We start from the raw sequence: 21,022 nt of genomic DNA, 5'->3' as shown, positions 1-21,022 counted from the left end.
CTCCAGCCCATGGTGGACTTTGGTTGGGTGACAGATAAACCTATCCATTCCATTACGGCAAAGCTGACACGTTAGCTCCCAAAATGAGGCCTTCTTATAATCAGAAAACAAAGGGTCAGGTTCAGCGGCTCACACCTGTAATCCCAGCACATTGGGAGGCTGAGGCAGAAGGACCACTTGAGGTCAGGAATTTGCAACCACCCTGGGCAGGACAGCAAAACCCCACGTCTAGTAAAAATAAAAATAAAAACTAGTTGGGTGTGGTAGTGCATGCCTGTAGGCCCAGCTATTCGGGAGGCTGAGGCGGGAGGATCACTTGAGCCCAAGAGTTTGCAAACAACAAGCTCCTTCTTTCAAAAAGGGAGAACTCTGAAGAAAAAGGAAGCAAGGTACAGGAAGGATTTGTGTTTGGACGGTCCGGCCTTCGGAATATCCTGAATGGGTCTGTACTTTCTACACCTCTGCACTCAACCCCTAACCCATAAGAAGTATGACTGTAGAAACTCAAAGAGCAGAGGAAGCCCCATTCCACTCAAGTCTGAACCGAAGACCAAGTCCGCCTGGGGCAGCTGCCAGTTAAGATTTGGTTTAAATGATGTCAAATTTTGCATAGGTCTTGACACATGAAACTTTTCTCTTTTGTATGTTAGGCCCCAAAAGATGAGATGACTGATGGTCACGGCTAGTGTTCACGCTTATCTGTTCTGAAGAGAGAATTCTACTTTTGTTTTTTAAAAGAACGGGAGAAACTCCCTCCTACCAATGTCTGCCAAGCTTCTCTGTGGCGCCAGCTACTGCGAATTCCTGCAGCAGGTGCTGCCCGACTCACAAGCAGAGGACCCAGCAGAGGGGAACGGCACCTTGAAACGAGCAGCAAAATACAGCAAAAAATGCAAAAATGATATCGGTAATGAGTGCGGCAACTTGCTGGTCTGCAGCAGGATCTTGACCCTTGGGCGCCGTGCAGTTCCCTCTCCCTCTCTGCTGTCATTCTTGTCACTGAAGATCAATTTTAATGTAGTGGAAAAAGTTCCAAAACAACACTGTAACCTTGAGCTAATGCAGGCACTGGGTCTTTAATACTTAACCCAGTGGGTGCTGTGTGTAGCCCCCTCATTTCATTTTTAGAACTGCCTCTCCAGCAGCTTGGTGTGCTGCATTGCAAAGACTCTGCGACCTGGCAACAGGTGTGATGTCACTCTGAACTGCCTCACAATGTCATGGATCACCGTGATCTGCTGATTCTCTCAGCAGAATTCTCAGCTCTCTCAGAACTGGAAGGTTGCTGTTGGGCTGCAAAATCCTTCGAGCAGGAGCCAAATGCCCGTGTGCACTTCCAGGAGTTTTGGGTAACAACTGCCCCCAAAAGGAAGACATTTAAAGACCTGTTCTCATCATGCTACCAGCAGAGTCATAGAAAGCAAGGATGTTTTTAAAACTTTGGTTTAGTTCCTTTTTAGAATGCAGGAATCATAACCTACAGTTCATTCTCCAGAATATTTTAAAGGAAAAGAGGTTTCCTATCCTACCCCTGGCACTTATGCAAATAAGGAGCAGGTGAGGAGGTGGGACCAGGGCAAAGCCACTTTCCCAGCCTGGGGGTGGTTCCCACACCTCCCTCCTCTGAGCTCACAGGGAACATTGGATCTGCACCCCTCATTTCAACACTGAACAAGCTTCACCATCTTTCATTGCTTTCCTGATTCAAGCTTGAAATTGCTTTTCATTTTGAGGATAAGGCTCTTTTCTGTGCTTTTCTCTGGTCCCAAGCACCACCCTAGCATCATTCTCTAGAGAGCAATGAAATCATGATGGCTTCACCCTGCAGGACTGAGCTCAGAGCTCAGAGACGCCTCCCTGCTGGTGGTGAGTGCGGCTTCTGCCACAGGAACAAGCTTATTACGGCTGACCACGCAAACAGCAGTGACTTCGGAGAGCCTAAGCGGCTCACACAGGCAGGCAATGGGACAAGTCACTCGATGGCTCCTGGCACAGTCTGAAGTCAGGAGCTGGCATCAGTGCAAAAGTCTAAAGGGAAGAAACTGCATGTCATCCATTTCTGCGTCTCCAATGTCATCATTAAATAAGAGAGAAAGAATGGAGTGGCTCAGTGACAGGCGACTATGAGCCCTGCTGAAGGACTCGGCTCCCAGGCCAGGCCTGCCCTGGGACGTCACGTCCAGATTCATGCCAGGTCTTTGCTCTTTGGAGCGGAGGCAGGAGGTGGACACCTGAGGAACAGGTGCTTTCTGCAGAATGAGGAAATTTAGTGTTGTCCTTCTGTCCCTGGTAGGTGCAAAAGGGAAGGCGACTCTTGCATAAGGTTGTGTTATTTGCACGTAGAGAGGAGGAATACAGTAACATGGGGCATTAGAACACACAGCTTCTCCCTCTCTTGTCATCAGTTCTGCTTAAATTAAAAAAACTCACCACAAACAAATCGATGTGGACAAATACAATTTGTATCTGTGACTCTCTAGTGACTGATATTAGGCTCCAACCTTCCCTGGAAATGTCTAAGCAATGTTTTCGAGAATAATATCTCTTCTTTCCAGAATCCAGCTCGCATCAATCCATGGAGCAGACCTAAGCTTCCGTTCCCACGCCAGCCCCAGCCTGGACCTGCTGCCCCGCCCCTCACACCAGCTCTGGACAGGCGTTACCAGAGTTGGCCCATTCCGTAATCCCTGGAGGTCAGACACCCATGGGCACTGCCACTATCTCATCCTTCTCTTTCCCCTACCTACTACTGTTCTTGAAACTTTACTTTTTTATTCCTCATATAATAAAGACACAAGTAAAGATAAAATTAAAAGTGGTGAAAAGGCTGGAAAGGAAAGGGACAGAGTGTTATGAACATTATCATTCCAACGGGATTCTGCCAAACACCATGATTTCACTTGTTTTCCAAAATACGTTTGTTTAAAGCAAAATTAAAATTCAAAATTTGAAATCTGAACGAGGGAGCTGGAAAAGCCTTTCTCCTTTCATCTTTAATACCCCAGTTTTCTGAGGAGGACATTGGTAAGATTCACTCTGTAACAGAGCCAGTCAACCAAAGCCCCCCAGACACTTCCTGGGCCTCCCCTGTGGGATGTATTCCAGCACTCCTTCCCTCCAGATCAAGACGATTCGGCCAATTCTCTGCTTCCACAGGTGGAATCTGTTCTCAAGCAACAACACATGGGCAGCACCCTTGAAAGGTGGAAGAAGGAAAGAATGCTTGCTTGTCTCTTTTCAAATCATGGAGAAAATTACTCTCCTCTCTCTTTTTTCTCTACATTTCTAATTAATAGTGAGGCATTCCACTACCACATTACACAGGTTCTGCCTTCTGTGATTTTGTGCTTTTTGGTAATGGCTGTTTAACATTGTGAGAAACTGAAATCTTCATCCCCCTATTTCATAAACGCCATACGAACTAGCCATATTAAATAGAAACTTTTTTAGGCCCAAAATACTGCTGGTAATTTCCTATTGTTTAATTGAGCGTATTTTGTGTATACATCATATAAACACACGTTCCTTCCACATTACCATGTAGAAAAGGGAAAGAGAAAAGAAAAAGATATTTTGCATTACAAGCATGACAAAAGATAAATTTTGCAAACAATCCAGTTCATGCGGTCTGTAGGATTATCCAGAACACTAACGTACTATTCATTCTACACTTAAATTAACAGGAGCCACATGCATTTTGGCACAAAGTCATGTGAAGAATGCAAAGATTTGGTAAATGTCTACATACCACACAAAAATAGTTACTTTAAAGAGCCAGGGCTGTTCTGCTTACATGTAAGGAACGGTTGGCTTCACGGTTTATTTCAGGCCCTTATGTTCTAGAAATCAAGTTGTCAGAGGCTATATATTTCTAACAGCTAACCCAAGGAGGCAAAGAAATTAGCATTGTGCTGGAGTAAGTCACACGTCATTGTAATTGAAGAGCGTTATTGACATATTGCTGTATGTGGATGTGGCATTAAATGAAGAGTTAACTATTTCTCATTTCCTGAAAGAAATTAGCTTTTATTGCTGCAATCTGAAGGTGGAAAAAAAGGAAATGAACAATTCCACTGCACAAGTACATCTTAGGCAATGGCTGGGTGGGATTCGTGCCCTATTTACTCCATGGAACAACTGTATAAAGTAGGTTTGATCCTCTCCATTTAGTGGGTGGGGAGGCCGAGGCTTCATGAGGCAATCACGCAGGGTGAGGAGGGCAGCAGGCTGCAGACCCCAGCCTTCCTGGCCCCTGTGCCCAATCCAGAGGAATTGATTCTTTTTCTTTTTTTTTTCTTCTTCTCTTTTCTTTCTCTGGGGAAAACAGCTGTTAGAATGCACTTTCAAAGATACGTTGGCTCAGGTCAATAACCCTCCTCACCTTGGTGATGATTTACCAAGAGCCAATGCTCTTGGTAAAGAGGGAGCAAATGTGCATGTGATGGCTCCAGCAGTACATGTCCTCACTTGGCACGGCCCAGCCCTGTGCCACTGGAATTCTGGCTGTGCAAAGTGAGGCCCTGGTTCTGACCTGTCCAGGTTCCCATGATCACAGCCCTGCAGGTGAGGACTGCCTGCAATTTTCATCCAGAGGGGCTCTGTCCAGGTGTCCTTTGTGTTCAGGAATGAGACTCAAGAGCCAGCCAGGGCTGAACTTACCTTTCCATAGGATCCTTGTCCTAAAACCTTCAGCAGCTCAAACTGGGAAGGGTCTGCCTTCTCAAAGCCCTCCTTCACATGATGGCTGATGTCAATCTCCTTCACAATGCCTTCCTCCTGCAAGAGAGCAGCACCGGTGAGAAATACACTGCAAGGAGTTCCTCTGAGTCGCTCACAGTTCCCCCCTTCCCTGACTTTACCATGAGCTGGGTCTGTTACGGATTTTAGAACTGGTGTTTAAAAGTGGAGACACCATTTAGTTTTTTTATTTTATTTTTATTTTTTGAGATGGAGTCTCCTCTCTGTCTCCCAGGCTGGAGTATAGTGGCTTGATCTCGGCTCACTGCAACCTCCACCTCCCAGGTTCAAGCGATTCTCTTGCCTCAGCCTCCCGAGTAGCTGGACTACAGGCGCCCGCCACCACGCCCAGCTAATTTTTGTATTTTTAGTAGAGACAAGGTTTCACCATCTTGGCCAGGATGGTCTTGATCTCCTGACATCGTGATCCACCTGCCTCGGCCTCCCAAAGTGCTGGGGTTACAGGTGTGAGCCACCACGCCCGGCCCGTTTAGTTTTATGGAATCACCTTGGTGACATGTGCGGTTATCGTGTGCACCCCGTGGGCCTTCACAGTTTCTTTTCTCCACGGACTTTTGTCATTTGGTCTTATCAGGACCTCAGAAAAATCTAAGGGTACTCTCAAAGAAATCTATTTCTGGGCAGAAGTTCTGGTACGATGAATATAGCAATTACGGAACAAAATGACACCAAAAGGACATTGATGGGTTCCTAGATGGAGAAGTGGTCTGGAAAATGCAGACAGCTTGTTTTCCTTCTCCTTCTGATTCACACTATCCCTGGTATATTTGTCAAAGCTAATGCAAAGAACATGTCATTGCCATCCTAGAGGTTATATTTCAGAAGAAGCAGTCAGGTGAGATTTTCCACCAGCCCAGAAAGCAAGATTTCTCTGTAGGAGAAAGAGTCTATAAGTGAAAACACTGACAGAAAACACTACAAATTTTCATCACAGAGCTTCCTGTCCCCAGAGTCACATGACTTCCCTTGTAAAGGGGTAGGCCATCTGCCCAAGTGCCAGGCCCTGGAAATGGAACACTGGAAAGGAGGTGTTTCTCCCAACAAGAGACATTCGAGCCCAACTGTTCCTTGAATTTCTCTCCGTATTTCTCTGAGATTTCCATTCCACTATCTATACATTCGTACATCCCTTTCTACAGTTTTACCACAGGGTGAGGGGCTAAAAAGCTTCAGAAACTGCTGGCTAAAACGCACATCCAAAAACAGCGACCAGGAATTGTATGCACAGCGTGCTCTGGGAACCAGGAGCCTCTCATTCATCATTGCTTCTTTTCATTAAGAAACTGTGAAGTGGAGATTTTCTCCTGAGACTCAGATTACACATTAATAGCTGGAAGTCACAGAGGTGGGTTTCTCATCAAGGACTGACCTTGAAGCCAAGTGCTTCCACCCTCTGTTTTAGTCTAAGAGTGAAGACTTTCAAATGAAATCACAATAGCAATAACTTACATGATAATGTTTGAAAAATTCAGTTTCTCAAAACAGTTACTTATAAATCTTGCTATATTACCTCCATGTTACAAATACAGGCACATATAAAAGCAGATGAGGTGTCTGAGCCGTGGAAACTCGCAGTGGATTAGAGGCCTATGCAGGTATCTATGGCTTTTCCATTCTCACAGTTAAAGGAAACACTTCCGTCTCCATATCGTCAAAGATTCTTTGCTATTTTTGTAAAAACAGTGGGTTTTTTTGTTTGGGAAAACAATGAGTATAGCCAGAATTGACTCTGTTTAATCCATCCTGAGGTTCATATGAGTTCAGTTGGAAGATGTAGAATTACAATTTTGTTGCTTCATAATTACTTCTTGAATGAGTAAGTAAAAATGCTAGAGGCACAGCTCAGCCAATGGGCATTATATTTAGATGCTAATTTGTGAGCGAACATCACATTTTAAGCCTTTCTTCCCTTCATAGCACAGGCTTACTAGAATTGCAGGACCATGCTAGCCACTGGAGACTGTGCAGATTTGTGGTGAAATCTCCTGGTTTATGGAAAGGGACATAAAAACGAGACCCTCAGGGATCCACATGTGTCACTGCCTGTGAGAACCACTACCGTCCACGTGGCTGCTGGAGATGGCTTCCTGCACAGAAAACAAAGCCAGGGGACCAAATTCAAAAAAATTCACCACAGAAACATACATGCTATCTTTTCCTGTCATTGACCTACTAAAGGAAGAAAGAAATTGCAGACGATTTGTCATGTAAAGAACAACAAAATACTCCTGTTACTAAAACACTTTCCTCACAATGTGTCTGTTAACATCCTCTACCTACAGGACTAGCATGCACTTGAGTCATCCAAACCCCAGCCTCCCTCCCAAAATAGCTCCCATCATGCAGCTGTGTTAAGGCAACGCCCACACCATGAAAAAAGGAATCACCCCCAAAGCACATCCTTCTGTGACTTCATGTTGGTAATGTGAGCATGGCAACGGCGGCACTGCAGAACAGAAAGTAAAATTCAACACTGCCCAGAGGTGTGGGGCAGGGGAGGCACGAGCTGGCCAGGGAGGCTTCGTGCTGCAGCCACCACCCTTTCCTGGGGCACGTTTCCCAGCCCTTGTGTATGTTTCCTAAAGATTTCCATTCCTTCCTTTTTCTTCAGCAGCTCTTTGTGGAGGGTCTGAGGCCCACAGCTGTGGTGAATGAGCTCATGCAGTCCCAGGGGTCCTGGCCCCCCTCACTGCCTTTGTGGGACACGCCTTTGTGGGACTGGGCTCTGCGGCAAGAGTGACAGCATCCAGGCCACCATGCCGCCTGGCCATGGATGCTGGCACCTCGGGATTCCCATGAGTGTCCCCCTACTCCCAGTCAGTCCGCTTTTTAGGCTGGCTTCACACCTTCCTAAGCACATCCGAACTGCCATCCCCTGTTGCCTCCCGCCTCCCGGTCCATGCCACACCCCCACCTCTACTGCGGAAGTTCGCCTTCTTGAGTCATTTCTTTAACGTTTTGAATCAAAGCCTTCGACGCAGATATCTCATAACATTTCAGATTTTGTGCAGATTCTTGCTGTCAAAGTATTTAGAGCAAATGTACCTGAAGTATGTACATAATTTCATCTCCTAAAATGACACAAAAAACTCCAGTTTTCTTCCCTGATAATACTGCAATACAGTTAATTTCTCATTTCAGATCAGTAAGGTTTTTAACAGCAAAGCATCTGAGGTGTCAATGGAAAAAAATCCCCAAGAGTATCACCTTTTAGACTTCAGAGTTCTGCCTTCGCAGTGACATTTTAGCTTGAACTTGCCTGAGGATGCTTAACTTTCTTTTTCACTTTCCCCAAAACCAAAACAAAACAAATCAAAACAAGATCTGGTGTTCCATGGACTCGGTGCGCACTCGGGTCTGTGTGAACAGGAAACAGCCAGATGAAGCCCCAGCACCATAGGCCTGGGCACTGCTGATGGTGGCCGTCTCTGGACAGTCCTGGTTTCTGGATCCCTTCGTGACAACTGCCCTAAGGGGCAACTAGCATGAAAATGGTATTCACGGCCGGGCGCAGTGGCTCAAGCCTGTAATCCCAGCACTTTGGGAGGCCGAGACGGGCGGATCACGAGGTCAGGAGATCGAGACCATCCTGGCTAACACGGTGAAACCCCGTCTCTACTAAAAATACAAAAAAAACTAGCCAGGCGAGGTGGCGGGCGCCTGTAGTCCCAGCTCCTCGGGAGGCTGAGGCAGGAGAATGGCGTAAACCTGGGAGGCGGAGCTTGCAGTGAGCTGAGATCTGGCCACTGCACTCCAGTCCGGGCGACAGAGCGAGACTCCGCCTCAAAAAAAAAAAAAAAAAAAAAGAAAATGGTATTCACATTTCATTTGGAAATATGTGTCTTTTCTGTTTTACAAGGCAGGTAATTTGTATCTAGCACTTGAGGAGGATTTGCATGCAATCCCTCAGGAAGATCAAGTCTGTTCCTGAATCCGCTGCATCCATGGCAGGAGCATGTGGTTTCCAGCACAGCTCCTGTAAAACGGTATTTTTAAAGCTAACTTGAGAGCTTTGGGAGGAGGATAAGCAACAATTCCAAATATTTTGTAACGTGAGAAAGAAAAACTGGAGGTATAAACTGTTTAAATGATGTTTGACTGTGATAAATCGTGACAAGGAATTTTTTAAATTCCTGCAGAGCTGCACTCAAAATTCCAATGACTGCAAGGAAGTCCCGGGCAGGTATTTCAGCAGCTGATGGGAGCGGCTGGGAAGCGGGAGCGACAGGGAGAAAGACGAGGGAGGTCGGCCACTGTGGCCCTGCATGCCTCTCTCTGGGCCAAAGTCACCTTCTTGGTTCATTTCCTCTGTTCTGAATCATTTGTTCTTCATGTCATTGAAGGGATAATATTTATAAAAAGTGCAAATTAAAAGTTGTGGAATATTAATAAGGACATAGGAAACAAAATAGGCAAGGGTTTACATTATTTCCAAAAAAGGACAGAGGTCATTCTAGAAATCACGGATTCACGTGTAGGATATTCATTTCCAGAATAATAACAGAATATATTATTACACAGGTGGTTTTATGAAAATGTGGAAAAGAACAAGGAAAGCACCTTATCTCCAACTCACAGGTCCCATCAAGCCAGCACTGTTCTGCTGCTGATGGCGTGAACAGATGAGCAGGTGGACAAGAGTCTGGCTTTGAGGGCAGCATTGGTGGAGTCCCTCCTGAATCCCAGGTGACAAAGAGGCTGGCATCGTATAAAGGCTTAAAGACAGAGCACCGCATCGCAAGTCATTCTCTCAAGGCACAAAAGCCAGACACACTTGCCCAGGAACAGTATCGTGTCCTGGAGGTTCTGAACATATGAATGTTGTATGTTGCCCACCTGCTTCAGAATCACCCCAAGGAACTTGTTAAAATGCAGATTCCAGGTCCTGGGCAAGGCCTCCTGGTCTGGAATCTCTGAACTTGGCTTCACCTAGAATCTGACTTTCATTATCTCACCAAAGGCGCCCTTCTCAAGTCATCCAAATCTTACCCGTTGCTAAATCCAGTGACCAAATTTCCATCCTCCATACCACTGGGCATGGCTGTTCACCTCCTCTTGCTTGAAACACTCCCTTCACCTGGATTCTGGTACATCCTTCTCCCCTAGGTTAGCTCCCATCTACCCCTCTTTCTGTGTCTGCCAAGGTCACCTTTCCCCTGGGCGCAGTCCCTAGCCTTTTGTCTCCATGTAGTTATTGGAACCTCGTCCTGTCTCAGGGCTTTACATACCATGTAAATAAACACTGACAACTCTCAAATCTCAATCTCCAGCAGGGGCTGCTCCCAGAGGTCCAGTTCTAGAGGCCCATCACAGGTAACTGTCCTGAGTGTGTGCATGTGTGTGTGCACACATGTGTACCTGTGGAATGCACATACGTGAGTGCGTATGTGAGACAGACAGGTCTTGTTCTGGCTTTTTCTTACGTTGGGTTGGAGCTCCTTCAAGTCCCAGCTTTATGCAGGCAGTGGGGCAAGAGGTCTGCCTGGGGCCTGCCCTGGGATTCGTCACCAATTCCCCTGCCCTGTGAGGCTGTGAACAGCCAAGCTCCGGTTCACCAGGTTGTCACCCGGCCTCCCGGAGAAAGCTGGCTTTATCTGTCTCCTTCTCGGGTTCCCTGCTGTAACACAGGGTTTGGCCTCTGTGTATTCCTTACTCACTTCCCAGCTCATTCACACTTTTAAATATTCTTAAAGGGGTACTTGATCCAGGACTTTCAGCCGTGTTTCGTATGAGGGCTGGCCACACCTAGTCTACCATGCCGCTAGAAGGGAAGTTCAGGAATGCTTTTAAAGGGAGAGAAGATTCACTAAATGGCTTTTTAGCCTCTTCTGGAAAGGAAAGACAGCAGCACACTTGCTGACAAGAGTAGAGGGGTGTCTGTGCAGGAACAGTCCCCGGAGAGTGAGTGCCATCTGCGGCACGACTTCTGATAGCCTGGGGGTCCTCGGCCTTTGGTTACCAGGAAAGCTGGCTGCACCAGTGAACACATGCCACCTATGACAAAAATCCTCCAGTAGGCCGTTTTTGTGATTACTAACATGAAATAAAAATAGCTAGACATTTGAACCACAGACGCTAAGAACCAGAAGGAATCTCCCATGTAGCAGGTCGGGCATCTTCCTATTCAAGGGACCAGAATTCAGATCATCTGAGGCCCAGGACCCAGGCTCCCAGCAATGCTGCTTCCATTCTGACCAGGGCCTAGGACGTTTAGAGCAGTAACGGCTCGCGAATTCTGGGGCCTTCTCTGCTCTTTCAACTGCCCTTTCTGCGTCTCTGCAAATGTGTCCGCTTTTGCTGGTGTGAGCAAATGTGAAATGAAATGATGGGACCAGCTGCAGCTGTCCAATCAATTCCTTAGGAAACCATTTCTACAAAAAGTTTCCCTTCCATTTCTAAAAAGCTAAATATAAGTGAGCCATTTAGTACAGCAGAACCAGTACCCTCAAGAATGGAAATCAGGCTGGTGACATGGGCGCCTGCTGGAATCTAGGTGAAACAAAGATGGCTTAATTTAAGAGGAATAAATCTGCCACAAAATCATAGGAGGAAGGGAAGCAGGAGAAGGAAAGAGAAAGGAAAATACCGGATGCCATGTCAAGATCGCAGATAGAAGTGCTGAAATTTCAGGAGTGTGACCCTCTCTATTTGATAGAGGGCAGGCCTGCTCAGTGAGACAAGGTCTCCATTTCAACCCTGGTCATTTTCAGAGTTTGAATTGCGTCTATTCGATGCAATGCTCAAATGGATGCCGCAGAATCCGCGGAGCGAAGGCAATGTGCAAGAACAGGGCTGAGGCCGGGCGCGGTGGCTCAAGCCTGTAATCCCAGCACTTTGGGAGGCCGAGACGGGCGGATCACAAGGTCAGGAGATCGAGACCACCCTGGCTAATATGGTGAAACCCCGTCTCTACTAAAGAATACAAAAAACTAGCCGGGCGACGAGGCGGGCGCCTGTAGTCCCAGCTACTTGGGAGGCTGAGGCAGGAGAATGGCGTAAACCCGGGAGGCGGAGCTTGCAGTGAGCTGAGATCCGGCCACTGCACTCCAGCCTGGGCGACAGAGCCAGATTCCGTCTCAAAAAAAAAAAAAAAAAAAAAGAACAGGGCTGAGTTCTGTGTTCTCATCCACCCTAGAATATCGCTTTTTCTTTTTCTGACCAAAGAAAGTGATTTAGCATCCAAGAGTAGTCACTGCAGTCACCGCACGCACAGTGACAATCCAGGAGTGGGCTGACTGCTGGGGCTCCTTTCCTCTTCGGGGAGAAGTCTCCGTGAAGCTACTCACTGAAGCTCCTTGGAACTGAGGCTGGGCTAATAATGTAAGGTTCCTAGAACACAGCAGCACTGAGTGGGCAGAGATTATGGGAAGAAAGGAGGAGAAGCAGCAAAACCAGGCTTGGCATTTCTCTCCTTTCTTTTCTCTTTCTATTCAAACTTGCCTTTCTGCCTCCCTACCCCGTCCCTGTTCGCTTTAGTGACTGAGGAGAGGGGAACCTCCCCAGAACGCTTCCTCTCTGGTTTTAATTAAACCCTGCCACTCCGCCACTGTTTCTGCCTTCGCCTTCATTGCCTGTTGTTCCCGCGGATTATTTTGCCTTCCCTTCTTCTCAGCCCTCCGTCTCTGCTGATATTTTTATAAATCACAGTCAATGCAAATTGGACTCTGAAAGCTGTGCTTATAAACGGTGACTGACAGATGGAGCGCCACTTTTGCAGCGGCCTCCTTCCCACAGAAAAGACGTGCAAAGAGTGGAGAGCCAGGGCTTCCTGCACACACGTGGGCTCCCAGTCCTGACACCGGCCATTCTATGGGTGTGCTCTTTCTAATAAATCCTCCAATCCTTAACCTCCCTAGGAAACGTCAGTGTGAAGTTGTCACGGGAGCTTGGGGTGTTGGTGTCTGACATGGTGTTTTAGGTATATGGCTACATGACCCCTTCCACTTCATCTTGAAAATTATCCTCAATGATTTTTTTTTTTTTTTTTTTTTTTTTGAGACAGAGTCTCGCTCTGTCACCCAAGCTGGAGTGCACTGGCCAGATCTCAGCTCACTGCAAGCTCCGCCTCCCGGGTTCACGCCATTCTCCTGCCTCAGCCTCCCGAGTAGCTGGGACTATAGGCGCCCGCCACCTCGCCCGGCTAGTTTTTTGTATTTTTTAATAGAGACGGGGTTTCACTGTATTAGCCAGGATGGTCTCGATCTCCTGACCTCGTGATCCGCCCGTCTCAGCCTCCCAAAGTGCTGGGATTACAGGTGTGAGCCACCGTGCCCGGCCAATGATTTGCTTTATAAAGACTCATTACCAGCATCAGGGAATGAGACAGTAGCTGCTGACTGACATGAGTGTATTAAGCTGCCCGGGAACGATCTCTGAGAAGCCTCACACTCGGGGAAGACGGAACACACATACAGGTTAGGTCAAAACACAGTGTTTCCTCGTGGAACAGCTTTAGATGGGACCATGTCTGGTCTGGGCAGTGGGATGAGTGCCTAAAGCGGCTGAATACATCTGTATTATTTAGCATGACTTTAAAATAATGCCAGGTAAAAACCCACAGAGGGTGACAGTGATACCAGGACGCATGCCTGGTGTGCACCAAATGGGACATTATTTATGCTAGTGTGTCACCCTGACTTGGAAAACTAATAAATTTTTTTTGGCTCTGAGATATAGAATATGAAACTGCACCAAGAGGTGAGAGAAAACTGATAACACAGGATTTAAAATCACAAGTGGAAAAACCTACATCATAATAAACTACATCATCAGTATAACCAAGAAAACTATAGTCATATCCCAGTGAGACCTATGGGGATAAATTTCCTATGTCTTTAGCAGAAAAGGAAAAACAGAATCTCTACAAATATCATCTTCTCCCAGACTCAGTTATCTACATGTTTCCAATGTGATCTCCTCATTCTTTGTCAAAAGCAACATGTTGGTGAATGTTTGGTCAATACCTTTACCAGAATAAGTTGCTGAAGGCTGCGATGTTTCCGTTAGGCGGAATAAAAAGTGCTGAGTCAACTGGTATGGAAAGAAAATGCACATCCCAAGAATGCCCAGCTGTTGGGAACTCTGAATGCTTCTCACACTAAGGTAGTTTCTTTTCTTTTTCTTTTCTTCTTTTCTTTTTTTTTTTTTGAGACAGGGTCTTACTTTGTCGCCCAGATTGTAGTGCAGTGGCACCATCTTGGCTGACTGCAGCCTCGACCTCCTGGGCTCAAGCGATCCTTCCACCTCAGCCCTGCAAGTAGACAAAATTAGTTTCTTTTTCAAGTGTACTGAGGACAAATGCAAGGCTGTATTGATCAGACCGTTCAGACACCCAGTAGAGGGATGCTTGCTGGGGTAAGACAGGCCAGTGACGTGCATCCACCTCTCCAGCAGCTGAAAAGGGAGTGTGCACGGGACCAACTTACTCTACAGCACAGCAACACCACTGACTTAGAGGAAGGCAGTTTGGGCTCTGCAAGGAAAAGCTGCTTAAGTAATGGATTTTTTAAAAACGGTCCACCAAATCCATGGCAATAGATGTCACAACTGATGGGGTGATGGGGAAAGTCTCATCCTCAAAACGGTTCTGAAAGGTGGGCGGCTGAGTGCCTGCCCCCTGGCAGTGGTGCCGGCCGCCGACTCGTCATGCACGGTGTTTGTGATCTCGATGAGAGCCGGCAGAGCAAAATTGTTAGACTGCAAATCAGGATGAATTATTCAAATTGATAACATCTTGGCAAATGGAAATGATGTGCTAAAGGATCAGAAGAGGCCATTCTGGTGGGCAGAGTGATGGCGGCGGTTGCTTAACCCATGGCACGTAACAATAATTGCGCCTTATATGGAAATTTATATTAATTGTGATAGAGAGTAGTCAGCTGCAATGCAGGAAAGGATTGCAAGAGGAACTGAGTCCATGTTTCAGAAAAAGAAATTTCACTGTGAGTGGAAATGCACCTGTCCTGTGGGGCAGACTGGCGGGCCCTGAACAGAAAGCCTGCTTCTATTCTGTACAAATTCCATGGTCGACCAATAGCATAACGTGCACACCTTCTGACACAGGGATCTCACTCCTCAGAATTCATCAAAAACATTTACACATAGCAAGCTGTAACATTATTTATAACAGTGAAGAAATAAGAAACAATTCAAACATCCAGCAAGTGGAGAAGAATAAGGAAAATGATGATCTATCCACCAAATGAAAGTTTATGTGGGCTTTCAGAGTGATTATGCTATTTCCCATTACTCCAAAGAGATGAAATACTTACATATAAAGTAACAAAACAAGTATAGTACCTGTGTGTCAAAAATGACGGAACACTGTTGGAAGAAATCAAACACATAAATAAATGGAGAGACATGCCATGTTGACAGCTCAGAAGAGCCAACATGGTAAAGATGTTAACTGTTTACAAATGCACCTGTAGGTATAACACAACCCCCATCAAAATCTGAGCAAAGGTATTTTTTTAAGTATAGATAAGTGTATTCTAAAATTTCATGGAAAAGCAAAAGACCTATCATAGCCAATTTTGAAAAACACTAAAGTGGGAGGAATCTCTCTACAGATGCTAAGGTTTGCTACATAGTTACAGTAATCAAGACAGTGTGCTGTTGGTGAAGGGGCAGACACACAGATCAATGGAATGGAATAGAGGACTTAGGAACAGAAGCATTCAGATACACCCAGCTGCTTTTGGAAAAGCAATTCAATGGAGGAAAGGCAGCCTTTTCGACAAATGATGCTGGAGCACTGGACATTCATAGGCAAAGAAAAAAAAAGACATTTGACCTAAATTCCATCCCTTATACAGTAATTAACTGAAAATGAACCACAGACATAAATATAAAACATAAAGCTACAGAACTTTTAGAAGAAAACATAGGGGAAAATTGTCCAAACTTAGGGCTAGGGAAAAATTCTTGGACCAGGATTCATCAAAGAAAAAAATGAAATCAAACTTCATCAAATTTAAAGCTTTTGTTTTGCAAAGACTCTGTGAAGGAGATGAAAAGACAAGCGATAGAGTGGGAGAAAATGTTTGTAAACCACACGTCCAACAAAGGTTCTGTATCTATAATATATAAGGAATTCTCCAAAGTCAACAGTAGAACAAAACAAACAATCCATTAGAAAATGGGGAAGAGAAACAAGCATTCATTTCACCACTGAAGATACACAGATGACAAATAAGCACATGAGGATACACTCAACATCATTAGTCATCAGAGAAGCGGAGAGCCGCAATAAAGTATCAGTACATACCCCTCAGAATTGCTACAATAAAAAAAAAATGGTGATAAACGTCAAACGCTGGTGAGGATGCAGAGAAACTGGACCTCGTACATTGCTGGTGTGAATACATAATGTTCCAGCCACTGTAGAAAACAGTCTGGTTAGTGTCTTACAAAACAAAACATCCCAGCAAACGTACTCCAGGGCATTTATCTCAGGGAAATCAAAACTATGCTCACACAAAAACCTGTACTCAAATATTCATGGCAGCTTTATTTGTGATGCAAAAACTCGAACAGCCCAAATGGTCTTCAATGAATGAATGTCTCAACAAGCTGCAGTACATCACCTCATGGAATACTATGCACCAATGCAAAGGAATAAACTACTGTTAGTCACAAGTTTTATGAATCTCCAGAAAATTATGCTCAGTGAAAAAAAGCCAATCTCAAAGGATTATACAATGTATGATTCCATTTACGTAACATTTTTGAAATGCAAAATTATAGAGGTGAACAGTTTAGTGGTTGCAAGAGGTGAGGGATGGTTGGTGTCAGGGTGTGTGTGTGTGCACGTCCATAAAAGGGTACCATGAGGGATCTTTGTGGTGATGGCACAGTTCTGTATCTTCAGGATGGTATTGCCACAGATCACATGTGATATATTTGCAGAGAACGCATATACACACACATGAGTACACGTAAAACTGGTAAAATATGAATAAGGTCTCTTGATTGTACCAAATGTAAAATTCCTGGTTTTCATACTGCCCTGTGGTTGTACAAGGTGAAGCCCAGCTGAAGGACAAAGGACCTCTGCCATGTGTTTTGCAGCTTCCTGTGACTTTATAATCATTTAAAAATTTTAAAAATGGTAAAAAGTGATTTTTAAGTCTATTTGGCAATATTGAAAGAGCTTTGTTATAATTTAAAGAAAGCAGAAAAATAAACGTCATGTATATGATGATTACCATGACATTTTTACAAGGTAGGAAAAATATTTATGGAAAATACATCAAGATATTAGAAGTGATAGTATTAGAACATATAAATGATTAATTTTCTCCCCTTTGTTTTCTAAATTTCCTATACAGAAATAGAAAACTAGCCAAGTTTCTGCATAAGGACATTTAAAATGATAAACTATGTGACATTCCCTTTGTTTACTCACTGCTATCCTATCCAGCTGCACTGAACTATAATGGAAAGTTCAGGCAAAATTAACTGTGAGTTTTGAGAAGCAAATAAGATCAAACAACTTGCTGCAAGGGAAAAAAAATGGAAAACAATTTGGATATCATTTCTGGATCAAAGAATAAACTTACTAATTGGTAAAAAAGAAAGACTCAATATTTTTAAAGCTATTAACATTTTGTATACTCAACACACAAGATTCCTCCTGTGCATCAACATGGAATTCCCAATCAGCGTGCAGATGGCAAACATGAACGCATGCAATATGGACAGCAACATGCACTTCCCAGCACCACAGGCAGCCAGGGAGGCAGTTAATAGATTCTTTTCCTGGGAGGTGGGTGTATCTAAGGGTGGGTGGCAACAATTTACTGGAAACTGACAAAAGAACTTGTTTAAAAGTGAAATTAGGGCCAGGCGTGGTGGCTCACGCCTGTAATCCCAGCACTATGGGAGGCCAAGGCGGGTGGAATATGAGGTCAAGAGATCAAGACCATCCTGGCCAACATGGTGAAACCCCGTCTCTACTAAAATACAAAAAAATTAGGCAGGCATGGTGGTGGGTGCCTGTAGTCCCAGCTACTCAGGAGGCTGAGGCAGGGGAATTGCTTGAATCTGGGAGGCGGAGGTTGCAGTGAGCCGAGATCGCGCCACAGCACTCCAGCCTGGCGACAGAGCCGGACTCCATCTCAAAAAAAAAAAAAAAAAAAAAAAAAAAGAAAGTGAAATTAGGTACTACTCTCTGTAACACTAATTAGACAACTGAGTTAAGTGTGTTAAGTGTGATATATTTATTTCTTTTACATTAAGTAGTTTTCTAGATAAAAATATGAAGGGTTCAATTTTTTTTTCTTTCAAAGTCATTAGGATTAACTCAAGCAAAACCAGCGACGGTCCCTTTTGTAATGTGTGTGTGTGTGTCAGATACTCCCTTAATCTTTGAAGGAAGGTTCAATGTGAATGGTATTCTCCAACGCATAAATGAGATACTTGGGGCGATGGACGAGAACTACTTCTGCAATACTCCCTGGTCCTAACCACTTTTTCAGTTTCCTGCTAAAAGCAGATCATTCCAGTTCTCCTGAGAGAGGTTTTTGAATGTGGCCAGTGGCGTTTCAGAAGATGTGTGGTACGTGGCAGCCCTTGCTGTGTGCGCTGTTTCCTACCTGACGATTCTCACAAATGGAAGCCATATGAAAAACAACCGACACTTCACAATTAGGTTCCAATGATTTCAGAGGGAATGTGCAGATCATCTCTTAGCAGTTTCCAAAACTGTTGAAAAGATGAAACTTTTGGACAAAAACCTCATACAAAGGAGTTCACTAAATGACAGTTCTTCTTTCTTTTCTTTTTAAACTAAGTTATTCTACGTTTTAAAAGATTATGAAGCATTTTGTTGAAAAACTATTAGATATGGTGCAAAGTTTTGAAATGGCCCCGCCAGCCCACCGGGCATCTGATCACCCTCCATCCCTGAGCATGCAGAATGGTCAGAGCTAGAAGGACTTGGCACAACACAATAACTCGAAAGGAATTAAGCTGAAATGCACACACGCAGTAGGTTTTGCCAATATGAGCTAAAAATTACAGATTTCCAAACAGTCTTGGGCACAGATAGGGTATTTCAAGTGAGGTGACCAACCGAAGTAGTTTACACAGCACATTGCCCTTTCAGACTGTCTTATGACACAACTTAATTCTATCAGCGTTTCCATTGTCATTCACAAGCACCACAGACTGACAGGCTGAAGATCCACACCTGGTGGATTTCATCTACCTAGAGATCCTTGTGACCCAGTGCTGCTCAAAAGCAGGTCTCTGACCCCATAAACTCTTACAGGGAAAATCAGGGGCTGTGCATGGATTAAATACAGTCTCAATTCTCAATTTCATGGGTCTTTGACCCCTCACAGGACAGGACACATTTTGTACTAACGTCTGCTTATCTCCTTCTACCTTGCAAAGTGTCTGTCACCATCTTTCCTCAGTCTTTGTTCAAGGAATCAATGAAAACTTGTGAAATGGTTTAGAGCAGTGCTTGGCGGTCCCCAGCAGGCCCTGCTCAAATGCGGGGCTGCAGAATCACCCCGTGGCATGGCCTCACCCACACGACGACAGCCAATCCCTCTGTGTGGTGAAAGACACGGGCTTGAGAACTTTCTACACTCCAGAAGCCATTACTGGCACAATATATAAATGTTCAAGATCAAAAGAAATTGTATTATAAAAAAATGTTTTTAATCTACCCTAGCTTGAGGTTTGGTAAAATGCCTTGGCCGCATCCCCCAATTGCAGGTGTCCTGTTCTGCATCTGGACTGCACGCCTTGCCTGGGAGGGACTTCAGTGATGGAGGAGACAATCCCAAAAGGTTTCTGAAGCTCTCACAGTCACATACCAAAAAGTCCACTATTTATTTTAGAAAAAGTGATCCGGAAACTTGGTTAGGAAACCCATGCATTGAGGATGCTATTTCCAAATTGCTAAGTAAAAAGTGTATCATTTCCTATGCACAAAGATGACCAGCTCTTTTTCAGTAGCATAGCAGGGATGGGCCGACAACCACGCTGATCCCTGGAGGCTAATGTGGGCTCTATCCTGGCAATGGCCACAAGTGCACAATGGCTCTCTACGGATTCTGCAGTCTAGCTTTGACATTGATCCACTAGGTTTTAGTGACAGCTTAACATCTGAATGGTTTATTATCATTAGCATATGAACACACACTTACATAATATTGCCGAATGTAAAATTCTCAAGGTAGGCTCAACTCAAACCCTGGAGGAAGCATGTGTCTTAGCCACTTACTTATTTTTGGTTTTTGTTTTTATTTTTGAAACAGGGTCTCACTCTGTTGCCCAGGCTGGAGTGCAGTGGTGCAAACATAGCTCGCTGCATCTTTGACCTCCCTGGGCTCAAGGGGTCCCCCCACAACAGCCTCCCGAGTAGCTGGGGCTACAGGTAAGTGGCACTATGCCTGGCTAATTTTTTTGTATTTTTTTTGTAGAGATGGTGGTCTCACTATGTTGCCCAGGCAGGTCTCAAACTCCTGAGCTCAAGCAATCTGCTCACCTCGGCCACCCAAATTGCTGGGGTTACAGGTGTGAGCCACCACGCCCATCCTCCACTTACTCATGTTTAGTCCCACTTTTTTTTTTCTTAAACTCCTTAATGTAAGAAAATGCTTGGGAAAGAAACAGGAGTCATTTAAAAAAAAAAACGGCACCCACTCGTGGTGTTCCCGAGTAGCACACTGCCTGGACAAAGCGGGAAGGACTCAGAGACAACTCGCTGACCCACCCCCAGCCCTCTTTCTCTGCTGGCTCTGACGTGGACCAGTGAGCCCTGACTCAATGCTCACATATTATCACACGTGCAGCTCATCCCAGTGTTAGATGATGCCATTGCTGAGCCAAAGACAGGGCACTGCTTTAAAAAGACTTGGCTAATTCCTGCACCCATTACACGCTGATACATTAAAAAAAGAAAGCCAGCCTACTATCATCTGTTTTCAAATGTTTCCAAATTGCTCTTCTTTCTCAGAATGACAGCTTTGGAACATTAGTGCAAATCCCCACTGAGATTTGCATCCGTATTCTTGGATCTTACTCAGAACTTAGCCCTGCTGAAAAATACACAGTTAGGTCAAAGTCTGTTCATGGGAAACTAGTATGCGTATCTCAGAAGGAGCTCTCACCTAAAGGCTACCCCAAGGCAGTGGCTGGAAACTGCACCAAGCCCTGTGTGTATATCTGTCTAGCTGTCAGTCCGGAGAAGAGCATTTGGAATTTTCTAGTGCGGTTCTTGGCGCTGCCATCGCTGAAGCAACTG

The 21,022-nt window shown here is 44.9% G+C and overlaps 1 protein-coding gene across 5 annotated transcripts in view; it reads right to left on the bottom strand.

Annotated features, from left to right (window-relative positions):
* RPS6KA2 (ribosomal protein S6 kinase A2) overlaps positions 1–21,022 on the bottom strand; it is a 358,054-nt gene that overhangs the window by 118,900 nt on the left and 218,132 nt on the right. For all 5 annotated transcript variants that reach the window (XM_033234244.1, XM_033234245.1, XM_033234246.1 and 2 more), the window contains one exon: positions 4,660–4,776. In XM_033234244.1, coding sequence (XP_033090135.1) covers positions 4,660–4,776 — 117 coding nt within the window. The remainder of the gene's footprint in view (positions 1–4,659; positions 4,777–21,022) is intronic.

This window comes from Trachypithecus francoisi, unplaced genomic scaffold, assembly GCF_009764315.1.
Source record: "Trachypithecus francoisi isolate TF-2019V2 unplaced genomic scaffold, Tfra_2.0 Lachesis_group15, whole genome shotgun sequence".
Lineage (NCBI taxonomy): Eukaryota > Metazoa > Chordata > Mammalia > Primates > Cercopithecidae > Trachypithecus > Trachypithecus francoisi.
The sequence above is the reverse complement of the archived record's forward strand: the minus strand, read 5'-3'. Positions and strand labels throughout refer to the sequence as shown.